The 12,312-nt window shown below is 44.9% G+C and overlaps 1 protein-coding gene across 5 annotated transcripts in view; it reads left to right on the top strand.

Moving 5' to 3' along the window:
* LTBP1 (latent transforming growth factor beta binding protein 1) overlaps positions 1-12,312 on the top strand; it is a 333,716-nt gene that overhangs the window by 14,554 nt on the left and 306,850 nt on the right. For all 5 annotated transcript variants that reach the window (XM_019549709.1, XM_019549708.1, XM_019549707.1 and 2 more), the window contains exon 3: positions 10,594-10,880. In XM_019549709.1, the coding sequence (XP_019405254.1) occupies positions 10,624-10,880 (257 nt within the window). In that variant the 5' untranslated portion in view covers positions 10,594-10,623. The remainder of the gene's footprint in view (positions 1-10,593; positions 10,881-12,312) is intronic.

The raw sequence follows: 12,312 nt of genomic DNA, 5'->3' as shown, positions 1-12,312 counted from the left end.
AAATTCCTCCTTATGTCCAGCCTGAAACGGTCTTGCAGGAGTTTGTGACCGTTTGACCTAGTCATCCCTTGGGGCGCTCTGGTGATATTCTTACAAGAGTCCTATAGCTATGGAGGAGTGGAATTCTATATGAGCAGTTCTTGCCTTCCTCAATCTACATTATCCAGTAACTTCTGTTTGCAGCTCTGTGCCCCCTTGTGCCATGTTTTGGCACTGTGATTTTTTTTTTCTCTAGATTGAGAAAAACCGCCATGTAACAAACTTTTGCCAGTCTGTTCATTAAGTGTCTTTTTAAACAATGTAAGTCAGATGGTGAGTAGTTGTCCTCTGATGTGTAGAGCTGCTGAGTCTGACAGTTACCCAGGACTATCTATTTACTGTCTTATGCTTCATGGATTGAAAAGTTGGCCATGAGGCAGCCATTTTTTATGCGGCATCAAATAGAATGCCAGCTTTTTCTGAAACTGATATGCCAAATTCTTTGCTTCCTTTTTGTCTAGACACAGGCAGTTTGCAAAGACAATTTAGCCAATAATAACAAGAGTTCACAAAATGTACTTTCTTAAATTGTAATATTCTTCAGGTAATGAGATTGATAGATTTTTAATTCTTGACAGCAATATGGAGATGAGACATCTTAAGTGGAAGAAGTTTTGTGTGTTGGGACAGTCAAATTTGGCCTTTATGGCCAGGTCCACATGAGCAGGGGTATGCCCACAAATAGTAGAAGCACAAATTTTGTGCTGCTACTTTGTGCCACAGTGGATACCCCTGCCCATGTGCTTTACAGCAGGACAAGTCCCACTGCTCCACATGCTGTAGTGGGGGCTGGCTGGGGCACAGGTTGCTAGCTATCCCCTGCACCGGGGGTTGGCGCGTGGAGATGGGGGAGCCCCTGCACTGAGGCACCCTGCACCCCAGCCAGCTGCTCCCTGGCTGGTGTGCCTCGAGACAGGGGAGTGGGCAGCCTTGGGCTGGATGCTACCCTGTCTCCATGTGCCTCAGCACCGGGGCTTCACTGTGGAGCCCCCACATGGAGGCACATGTAGCCTCCGCGCTGAGGCACGCTACATGGCTGGTTTAAGAACTGTTTATATAACCCTTTCCACAGTATTTTTCCCCACAGTATGTTCTTCAGTTGTACCAGGCAGGGAGCAGCTGGCTGGGGTGCCTCAGTGTGGGGCCTCCACGTGCCTCAGTGTAGTGGAGCCCCTGTGCTGAGGCACGTGGAGACAGGAGAGCAACCAGCACCAGGGCTCCCTGCTCCCCTGTCTTGAGGCACCCTGTGCCCCAGTTAGCCAGAGAGTGGCTGGCTGGGGTGCAGGATGCCTCAGCACGAGGGCTCCACAGTGCAGAGAGATGGGAGAGTAGGCAGCCCTGGGCTGCCTGCTTCCCCATCTCTGCGTTTGTCCCGGCACTTGCCTCTTTGGTGTGGGTTGTGCCGCTTTTTTTCAAGAAATTTTTTTTTTTGCTACCGGAAAATCCTGGTAGCAAATTTTGCATCAGCGCTGCACATTAGCAGCACCATGGAGCAGTTAATAAAGCAACTTGTATGGTTTGTGGCACTGCAAAGAGGTTGTCAGCACCACAGATCACACATGCCTGCATGGCTGGATCCAGGCTACTTCTGCAGACTTGCACCCTGAGCCTGTCATTAAGGGCTTGTCTATGTTGCCTCTATGCTAAGCGTAAGACCACCATGAAAAGGCCCACTGTTCACTTGCTTCCACTCAGCATGTGGCAATTCCTTGGAAATGAGGCAGTTGAGCTGGCTTTGAGTGGCTTTGATTATGTACCCCAGTACTTCTTTCAGCCATACTGCTCTCAGCACCGCTTTCATTCTTGAGTGTGCTGCTTTGTGCTTGCTTAGACAAATCTAAGGAGACTGTGCTTTTCCCCTTTTGGAGATTTCATGCATGCTGAGCAGGATGAGTAGACAGGGCATGCCTCTTGGCAGTGGTCCCAGGTATGGCATGAATGAATTATGGGCAAGGTGTATATCTCTGCCTGGAAGAATGCTGTGGCCTGTTTCACAAAGTGTAAGGAAAAGAGTGCAATAAAATGTGTTATTTTTCTTTTATTCTCTCCAACACCCCCCCTCCCCCCACATTTAGGAGGAGTTTTTTAAAAACACTGAAGGCATTTTTCTGAGGGACACATGCTTCTAAATCCCTTAGGCAGATTTGAATATCTCTTTTAAGAAAGAGCACTGGATTTAAATTAGGAAACTGATATGAGAACAGTGTTGGACTTAAATTTTATGTTCTGGGGTTTATCTTCAGCTCTTATTTCTATTCCTAATTTGGAAGCATTTTTCATTGTGTCTGTAATGATGATTGTAAGTAGTTTTCTTGACTTTTAGATGTACATTTTTGGCTGTTACTCTCCACTGACCAAAACTTGACCAAATGTGTCCACTTGACCAAATCTCTTTATATTGAAGATTCCGTATTCCAAAGATTTTATTTTTTTGGCTTTGATATATATCATTTATTTGTTGTGCGCAGTAGCAGGCTGTTGTTGATGACAGACTCTGAGTTCTGAGGCAAATACAAGTAAAATACTTGAGCATGGTGGTTTTTATATATTTATATTTGTTATTACAGATTACTTTCTAAGAAAGTCTACTCCAGGCTTTTTGGCTATGAACAAAATAAATCCTCCCCTAAATGAACCAAAATACAAACAAACGAATGCCTATCTTTATAACAATGCTTTAATATTATATTCCTCTGTAAATGTTGCTCAGTTAGCAAAGTAAAGTTCAAGATAAGGTACAACTGAAGAACATACTGTGGGGAAAAATACTGTGGAAAGGGTTACATAAACAGTTCTTAAACCAACCTCATACCCTGCTCATCCACTGTGCTATTGACTGAAAAAAATCTCAACTATCAGCATATGAACAACCTCAACCTCCCCCCGCCTTTGTTTGATATATTTAGGATCTGATTCAACTTTAATTTCCAACAGTATCTAGCTTGACTTTTAATTGTTGCTTTCACATTATTCAGTTATCCATGTTTATAAAGCTGCCCATTTTGTACTATCACGTTTGATGATTAATTATTACATAAACCGTTCTTAGTTTAATATCCTGGATTTCACTTCTGCACAGGATCATACCATTATGTTTAGTCTATGTTTAGAGTCTCTCTCTCTTTCTTTCTCTCTCATGATATTAGGGGGATTTTTTTTTCAATATGGAGAAAAATTGCAGTGTAATTATGATTATACACTATTATAATAGGAAGTATAAGAAACATCCTTTCGATAAATAATTAAACTGTATTCAGATTGTCTTGCACTGTTAAATCACACTTGGTATTCCAGATTATAGCTGGTCATATCAAAGGTCAGTCTCTTTAATCTGTGTATTAATTACAATTTTTGCAGACAACACTTGAGGTCCCTTCCAACCCTTTGCATCTGTGATTACACACACACACACACAAACTATATTAAAACAACATTATTAAGGTTGCAAGATCAAGTCCTCCACAGTTAGGAAATGCCAGAATTATGGCTGCCCCTGCAATGTGCATATGCATTATAATACGGTCTTTACATTGTATCATCACATTTTTTTTCTACAGGACCCAGGCCTTAGTCAATGTATAGACTGGATAGTGCTCAGTTTAGCATCTGTTTAATATTTTGTTTGTTCTCCGCTGTTCAGCATGTGTCTTATTTACTGTACATTAACATCAGGGCTGATCCTGAGCTCAGTGTGCCCAGTCACACCTGCTTTCACTCCAAAGCCAGAAACAGGTTGATGAGGGTTGTTTCCGAAGGGCTGATCTCAAGCATCCTACAGATTGAGGCCTCAAAAGTGGTGATGGGGGTGCCCTGTAGCAGTCTTACCAGCATTTTTCTGGGTTTGGAGCACATGAATGGAAGTAGATGGGTGTAATCTACTTAGGTGGCACCTGGGACTTCTGCCACTACCGTGTACACATACTTGGAACATTCCTATTGACTTCAGTTACAATCATGTGAGCTCGGCACTCTCACTTATCAGAGAGAAGATCTTAAATTAGGCACTTATGAAATGGGTCTTGTGTTTCATTCAAAGCTCTGGAGGGGAGCTCACACTAGACTAGCGAACACCAACTCTTCTTCCTATCCTTCCCCCTCCCCTCTCCCTGCCTCGATCCCTCCAGCATGACCTTTCTATCCCATCACTTCCAGCCTGTCCTGGTCCTGTCTGCCTCATCACTGGTATCTCATCCTAGTTCCATCTTCATTATCTAGTTAGTTCCGGTCTCCTACTTCTCAGGCTTTTGATTACAGTTTTAGACTGTGTTCAGACATTTGTTTTTACCGGAAGAAATTTCTTCTGGTAGAAAAATAGACCAGGAAGCAGACTGTACAGATGTTCCTTTAGCCTTGTGGCTGAAGAGATTCACAGGTAAGCTCTCCAGCCAGCGGGGCACTAGAAGGCTGCTCCATGGGTCACCACCCATTAATTGATAACCTTTTCTCTCACCTGCCTGGGAGGGGGTCAGTCTGTCAAGTGACAGTTGGCAGCTGCCAAAAAGCAGCAGCTGCTGCAGCCAGGGAGAGTTCTTGCCTTAGAAGAATGTCCCCCTATTCTGCCAGTCAGCAGATTGGCAAGAGGGACCATTCTCCTGTGGCAGGAACCCTCCTGGTTCTTCCCTGCAGGACAGCAGTTTCTGCTCCTTGCACTCTTCCAGGCTGACCCAAAGGAGTGCAGGAAGAAGAGAGGAACACTCTATTGCTGCAGCAAGGCACAGCAGCCTGCTTTACTGAGCATTGACCAAGAGCAATGCTGGATGAAGTAGCGGCATTTGCTGTAGTGGCAAGGCTCCTGGATCAGCTGGGCAGTGCAGATGGCAAGGGGAAACTGGAGGTGCTGGGACCTGGGCTAGGGAAAGCTTCCACATGCCCAGCACCCAGTCCTTCTTCCCCTCCCACTCAGCTGAGCAGTGAAGGCAGCAATTTAAAAGCCAGGAGCTGGGAGCTAGGTGTAAGGAGGCTTTCCCCAGCCCAGCTCCTGGTTCCCACATGGCAGGTTTCCCTTGCTGTCCTCACTATCCAGCTGATCCAGGAGCCTTGCCACTGTTAGAGCCAGGGTAGAGCAGAAATTTAAAAGCTGGCAGCCAGGAACAAGGCTCTGGGAAGGTCTTCCCTACTCAGTTCTTGGCTCCCCCCCTTGACGCTTCACTGTCATGCTGATGGTGGGGAAGGGGGAGGGCAGCAGTGTGCAACTTAAAAGCTGGCCCTTGGGTTTTGGGTCTCCAAGTCCTGCTTCCAGCTTTTAAATTGCTGCTCCACTGCTCAGCTGAGGGGTGGGTCAGCAAGGGCAAGTCTGCAGGATCTGAGAGACTTTCCTAGAGCCCCACTCATGGCTGCTGCCTTTTAAATCTCCACCTCACTGCTCAGTTGAGTGACAGGGGTGGCAAAGGAAGCTGGCAGGAACTGGAACCCGCCCCCTCCCCCCCTTTTCCCCAGACTGCCTAGTCCCCAAGGAGGGGCAAGGAGTGGTGGCTACTGCCTTCACCTTCTGGTCTATAGTAGGGTGGAGCCAGGTCCCCCCAGTGCCTTCTCAAGCCTAGGATGACCTGGTTTCTGGAGGGCAGGGAGTCTTTTCCTTGGCTCCACTCCTCCTGGTCTTGAGGGAGAGTTAAGATGGGGAAAACTCTTCTGGGAGCAATCTAACTCTGATTATCTCAGTGTTATTTTGCTCCCAGAGGGCATGTTCAGATGAACATGCATATGCATTTTCCCAGGGACATGCACTCTTGTGTGCAGTAAGTTGCCCCAGGTGGGGTATGGGAGGCTGGGCCCAGCAGCCTTACCTGGAGTCATGGGGGCCCTCCAGGGCTCCAGCAGCAGCAATCTGGGTGCATGGAGCCTGGCTGGCAGCTGGAGTGTGGCTCCAGCTGACCAGGCCCTGGTTTTGGCAGTGCATGCTGCTGCCATGTACAGCACCCTGCTTTTTTCTGCTATGAGTTTTTTTTGACACTGGTATCTCCAAGTGTCAAAAAACCCCTGCTGTGCTGCAAATTAGCAGTGTGGCAAACACCTGCATGTGCAGCGCATGCAGTTTGTGGAGCTGCAGATGGGTCTTCAGTGCTGCAAACATGTGTGCTCATCTAAGTGCTCCCATAGTAGCTAATTTTTGCTCTGGGAGAAAAAGTCTGAATGTCTATACAATTTTGGTTTTTACTAGGAGAACAGCAATTCTCTCAGTAGAAACATTTGTACTGAGTCATAATTCCGCTCCTTCCAGGCTCCCAATCGTCCTCTATCTCCCAGTTCCCTGGTTTAGCCTTTCCTTGTCCCCTTGGCCCTTGTCTCCTTGCCCAGCCAGTCCTTATTCCCTTTCTCGCCCCCTGGACTGCTTCTTTCCCTTCTGGTCTCCAGTTCCACACCCGTGGCTTCCAGTCCCAGTTTCCCTTCCTATGCTTCTCATCTAATCTCACTGTCCTTGTCTCCTCCAACTCCAGTTTTACTTCTTTCCTACTCTGGCTTTTTGTCAGATGTCTTCCTTCCTCTTCAGGCCTTTCTTCTTGTCCCTCCCCTCCCATTCCTAATTCAGTTTCCCTGACATCCAGACTCCTTGCCGAGCCAGTCTCTGAGTGTCCCCACTCCATCCCTTGTCCCCATCTGTTGCACTATTGTTATGTTGTAATACCCACAGTCCATTTATTGCCCCTTCTGTGTCTGAATCAGGTGGCTTCCTCCTCTGTGTTGCCAAGATGATGTCAGGAGGGTCAGGAAGGAGCCCTGTGCTCTCAAGGTCAGTTCTAGTGCCTGGCCCCACCACAGTCTGGACCCCCCACTGCAGGGAAAGCTCAGCTTTCACCCTGGTAGCCCTGTTTGGGAGGGAGCCATGAGCAAACAAGTCTGAATATGTAGGACACTTTCAATTCTCAGTGTAACTTTATGGATTTAAGGCTAAGTCTGTAGGAGTATAGCTGTAGTAGTACACTATACCAGCAACATAGTTAGTTTTAAGTGTGGGAACAGCCACACTGTGCTTTATATCAGTTTAGTAATACCACTTCACATAGTTGAAACAAGCCATACCAGGAAAAGCACAGCTTTGCTGATATAACCGTATCTATACCAGAGTTTCTGACATATGTATGTTAGTCATGGAGTATAGCTTTTCCCTCCTTCCTCCTTCCCCATGCGCATATACTTGGGGGACCCCCCAATATGCATGTGCTTGAAGAAGTCTGGAGTGTAGATTGGCTCCTTAAGTATGTGTTGGCCCCTTTTATTAAATTTGACCCTACCAGGATTAGTGCAACTATTAATTCAAGTTAAAAGAAGCTGGGGAAGGTCATTAAGCTGGGGGATGGAGGGAAACATGATCACATGAATTTTATCGGTTAGAGGCAAACAGAGCAGCTCTTTGCCAGACTGCAGTGCTGATTGGGAAAACAGGAAAACCATCCCCCAGTGCAACACGATAATTCCAATCTCCCAGAGCTGCAGACGTTTTATAGAAAACTTAATGAAAATTGTGACTCTAACAACCACTTGCTAATGCACTAATCTGTTTCCTTTTCACACAAATTAGTTGTTATGGATAAGCAGGTGTGAGGCTGATGTTGGCTTTGGAAAAACTGCCTGACATTGTTAGCTAAGAGCTAGATGTACTGAAAGACTTACTGAGACAGGGAAGAGAACAAATACTGAGATGATGCTGTACAATATTTGTTTGAGATTTGAAGATGTGCCACTGTTTGGTCTAAATGAAATTGCCTTGCCCAACATATTATGCATGGTGTAAAATTTATTAAAAAGGGGAAAGAGTGCTGCTGTATTTTAGGAGCACCGTTTTGTTTAAAGTGAAAGCACTGTGACAGAAGCTTCACAAAATTGATGTCCTCTGTCAAAAACTGGGGAAGATTACTTGCTGATGGCTCAGGAGACATAGCAGGAAAAGCTGTGAGCTTATGTGTAAGGTAGAGTGAAGAATGGATCTAGATTTTTGAACAGGAGGGTACGGGAGAGAGTTTACTGGTGCAGGGGATGTGACCTGTGATGAAAACCAGTGAAGCAGGGTGCAAATGCACCCATGCATCCCCCTTGGGTCTGCCCCAGAGTTGGACAATGTAATATTACTATAGTTTTTGTTGTTCTGCTTTGATCTATTCTTCACTGAAATACAACTTTAAGACATGCTTACATGCATTAAATGTTATGAATATTATTATAGCTATGGAAAAATCTTTTCCTCTTGAGGGCAAATCTTTGGCTTATCTTATGTGGTAGAAAGGGGTGAAGTATATTCTAACTGATGCCTACACTGGTCCTTCACCAGACTCACTGATCTTGAGGAAGGTTGAACCTGATTTGTGGGTTACAGACAGTGATAAGTGACAGAAAGAATTGGAGCGATTAATACAATCTCTGTTTAGAGGTTGCATTTGTATAGCATACAGCTCCCTCACAAGAGGTTTCTGTACTTTGGGACTTGCTGATTTCTCAGGGCCTGTCGTAGGTAAAGCTGCAGAACAGCCAGGGGCAAGATTTTCAAGGTGTGGAGAATGTGAGGTTTTGTGGTGAGTTAATGTTGTGTTCTTCTTTGGCCTGAGGGAAGTAAAACCTATGGCTGGCCATGGGAGTGTGACTTAACCTCTGGGACTCTGTGAAGACTTACGTGGTTGGAACAGCCATAAGGGAAGGTTGGATGAATACTAGCATTGAATGAGAAGGTGGCAAGTAAACGTTTGCCAAGTAGAGGTGGGGTTTTAGGGCTTCGTTGGAGACATCAGGAACAGACCATCAGGATACCAGAACTATGTTTATCAAGGAATGTAGGAGTACAGACTACCAGCAAGGTGAGCATGTCTACACATGCATTAATGGGCCTTTTCTAATGCGCATTAAATTTAGTACCTCCAGTGTGAGGGTGACTACGTACGAGCCTGGAGGCTGCTCCAATGCACTGGTATTATGTCTGCTGGATCATGGCAATTACTGTGCTCCAGCAGCCTCCTGTGTCTTGTGTTTCAGCATCCCCAGGCTTAAAAATGGTGGTGGGGGCACATGAACTAAATCTCGTCAAAAAAGCTGTAGTTCAAGTGTCCCTACCACCATTTTTTTGCACAGGGACACTGATACACGGGACATGGCAGCATTTTTATTAGAATGGCTCTTGGAGCCGCTGTAATTAAAGTGCCGCCCTGCCCATCCCTGGATCACATGTAAAAGTGCCCCTAAGTACTAAATCATTGTGCATTATGCTGCCCTAATATGCAGTAGCGCATTTGTGTGGTTTTTAGTGGTGCCCAATGCACCGTAGACTATTTTACTATTAGACTATTTTACTGTGCATTAATGTAATGTCACAGTTTTTTTACACAGTAAAGTACACACGTAGATGCTCCCAATTAGACTGAAATCAGAGGAAAAAGCAGCTTCTGAGAAGGAAGTCTGAAGTGGAATATTCAGTAAGTTTTTTTTCTTTTTAAGAGGGTGAGCTCATCCATGGCCTGTTAACTGCAAGTAATAAAGTAAAAGTGTGTTAACTGTGTCTGAATTGGAACTGCAGTAAGTGGAGTATTCCTACCATGGCCTTCAAAAAACACCAACTTTATTTATCATTTTTGGTGATTGTAATAGTTACCTGAGTTGAGGAAATAGGAAGACTGTATCATGCCACTGGCTTTGACCCTCATTATTCATTTTACATGTTATAACTTGATACTTTGTTTGGTCAAAGACTAAACATGAAGGTGGGAGGAGGTAGGAATTCTTGAGTTATCCTGATAGACCTGACACTGGCATCACTGGGCATTGGAGATTCATGTTCTTAGTTGTTTGTTTCTCATGGTCCTTACAGGGCCCGTGTGCCTTCTGTGTTTGTTCACTGGGACATTTCAAGGCTTAGCTATGGCTGATGCAGGCAGGTGTCTACTATCTGTGATGCAATTCAAATGCTGTTAAGTTTTAAGTGTTGCTGGTCTGTTTCTTCAAGAAGTGTTGTTTTCATGGATGTGTAGCAGACTAGTGTAGGCAAGACGCATCAGTTTCCTATCTAACAGTGCACAAGAGTGATACAGCTACCTTGGACTTCGTGGACTGAATGACTATTGACCCATTTACAACTGGGTCAACTGGGGCAGCCTTTGACATTAGTCCAGAGCAAAGATTAAAGTCATGCCTTGGTCATGGTAGCTGAGAAATGCTTTATCTCCTTGGGGTTATGCAACTAACTGGTATTAGAAGCACTTATACCTATGTTTGATTTTTACATTATTATTATGACAGCAATATGTGAAGGGAATTTGATTTCAGCTTTAGAGGAGAACAGGTAGATTATTTTTTTGTGCCTCATCTGTAAAAATAATAATAATTCTTAAAGTATTTTATATCCCTATAATGTGCTGTTTTGTAATGGTTTGAATATTTGTGAAGTCAATCTTGATTCAGGTTTTAATACTAAATTTGTGTACTTTGTACCAGTTTGTACTTGAATGAATGTGAAAAATGTGTGTGGTTTATATGCTGAAAGGTGGAAGCCTGGGCTGCAGGAGTGGAGCAGAAATGGTAGTAAAAATGGAATGCTTTGCTTCACTTTCACTTATTTTAACATATCTCTTCTTAGCTAACTGTGCACCACCATGCCAAAATGGAGGGATGTGTCTACGACCTCAGCTCTGTGTGTGCAAACCAGGGACAAAAGGTAACTCCTGTGAGAAAACTGTCATGCAAGATACTTCATCTGTTGGAGGTCGGGGTCCTGTGGGTCCCCCGTGGCCCATACCTCAGCAATCTGCTCAACAGACTTTCTCTAAGAAGGTTGTGCTTCCGCAAAAAGTCAGTCCAATGGCTCAAATGGCCTTCACACTCAAGCAGAAGCCACCTGTTGGATTACCTCAGCAAATGAAACCACGGTAAGTTTTCTCTTTGATTCTTAAATATGTCAGATTTTAATGATATAATTAGATATGACTTTAAAGATATTCTTTATAACTTTTCTAAATAAGTTGAGCAAAGAAGTAAAGATATCTTTACTTGGAGATCTTTTAAAAGTGCGTTGTGTAAAATCAAGCATTTTTATAACGTCCTCTCTAACTGTATCGTCACTGTGGTTATTATAATCCCTGGACCAAATGCACTCAGTTTAGCAGGATAGTTTTGTTCTCCTCTTAGACTGATTTTTTTTTTAATTCCTCTTAGGCTGATTTTTTTTATGCTGATTTAACTGTTAATTTCAGGGGCATTCACGTGTCAGAGGAATATAAGGCCCTGCTGACCAATTTGCTTAAGTTTAACTGAGAGTGGAATCCAGCACAGCTCTTTTTGCTGAGGTCCAAGAGTCTGTTCCAATAGGTACTTCAATCTGTTCGTAGGATGGGGGCAGAATTCACTCTGTCAGTCACAGGGAGCAGAAGAAAGTGCCATCTTCATAACTTCTGTATAGGGGTGGCCACAGTGAACAATGGTCTAGCCCACAGCCCTCTCTCCCTCCCTTCCCCCCCTCCCTCCCAACTTCTGCCTTAGGAGTCCAAATCAGGTTAAGGGAATCAAATAGTAATATATATTTAAAAAACAAGCAAGCAAAACAGCGGAGAAGAGGCTCTTCCAGGCAAGAGTGTATCGAGTATTTTGAAAGTATGCCTCTGAGATCCCTGGCTGCCCCCAGAGAAGCTAGAGCTTATGTATTCCTTTCATGATGCCTGGAAAGGTGTAATGGAAGTGGAGGGATTTCCTGCCACACCTGTAAGATTGGGGATGCATGGCACTGTCATCCCCAGCTTCTGCTGTAGGTCCTCCAGTACTAACTTGTAGGCTGTCATTCCTAGCTGCTGCTGTGGGTCACCATGGCCTAATGTCCAAAGTGTTTTAGCAGCCTTTGTTGCAGGTTGGTGTACGTTGTCACTGCCTCCCCACTGCCCGTAGATCTCTATGGAATAGGAACAACAGCATCTCTGGTGCGGACAGGAAGGGACCCACCATTTGTTTTTTCTACCATGGGCTTCATTTTCATAGTTTCATAGCTTGTAGGGTCAGAAGGGACCTGAGCACATCATCAAGTCCGACCCCCTGCCATGGAAAAAGTACTGGGCTCAAACGACCCCAGCAAGATGTTCGTCTAGCCTTGTCTTAAAGACCCCCAGGGTAAGAGCCTGCACCACTTTGCTTGGAAGTTGGTTCCAGATCCTAGCCGCCCTGACAGTGAAATAGCACCTCCTCACGTCTAGTCTGAATCTACCCTCTGCCAGCTTGTGACTTATTTCTAGTCACTCGTGGTAGTGCTCAGGGGAACAGGGACTCCCCCAATGCCTGCTGATCCCCCCTGACTAGTTTGTAACAGGCCACTAG

This window comes from Crocodylus porosus, unplaced genomic scaffold, assembly GCF_001723895.1.
Source record: "Crocodylus porosus isolate Cpor-Errol unplaced genomic scaffold, CroPor_comp1, whole genome shotgun sequence".
In the NCBI taxonomy this organism is placed as follows: Eukaryota; Metazoa; Chordata; order Crocodylia; family Crocodylidae; genus Crocodylus; species Crocodylus porosus.
Note: the sequence above shows the minus strand (reverse complement) of the source record. Positions and strands in the feature narration are given on the sequence as shown.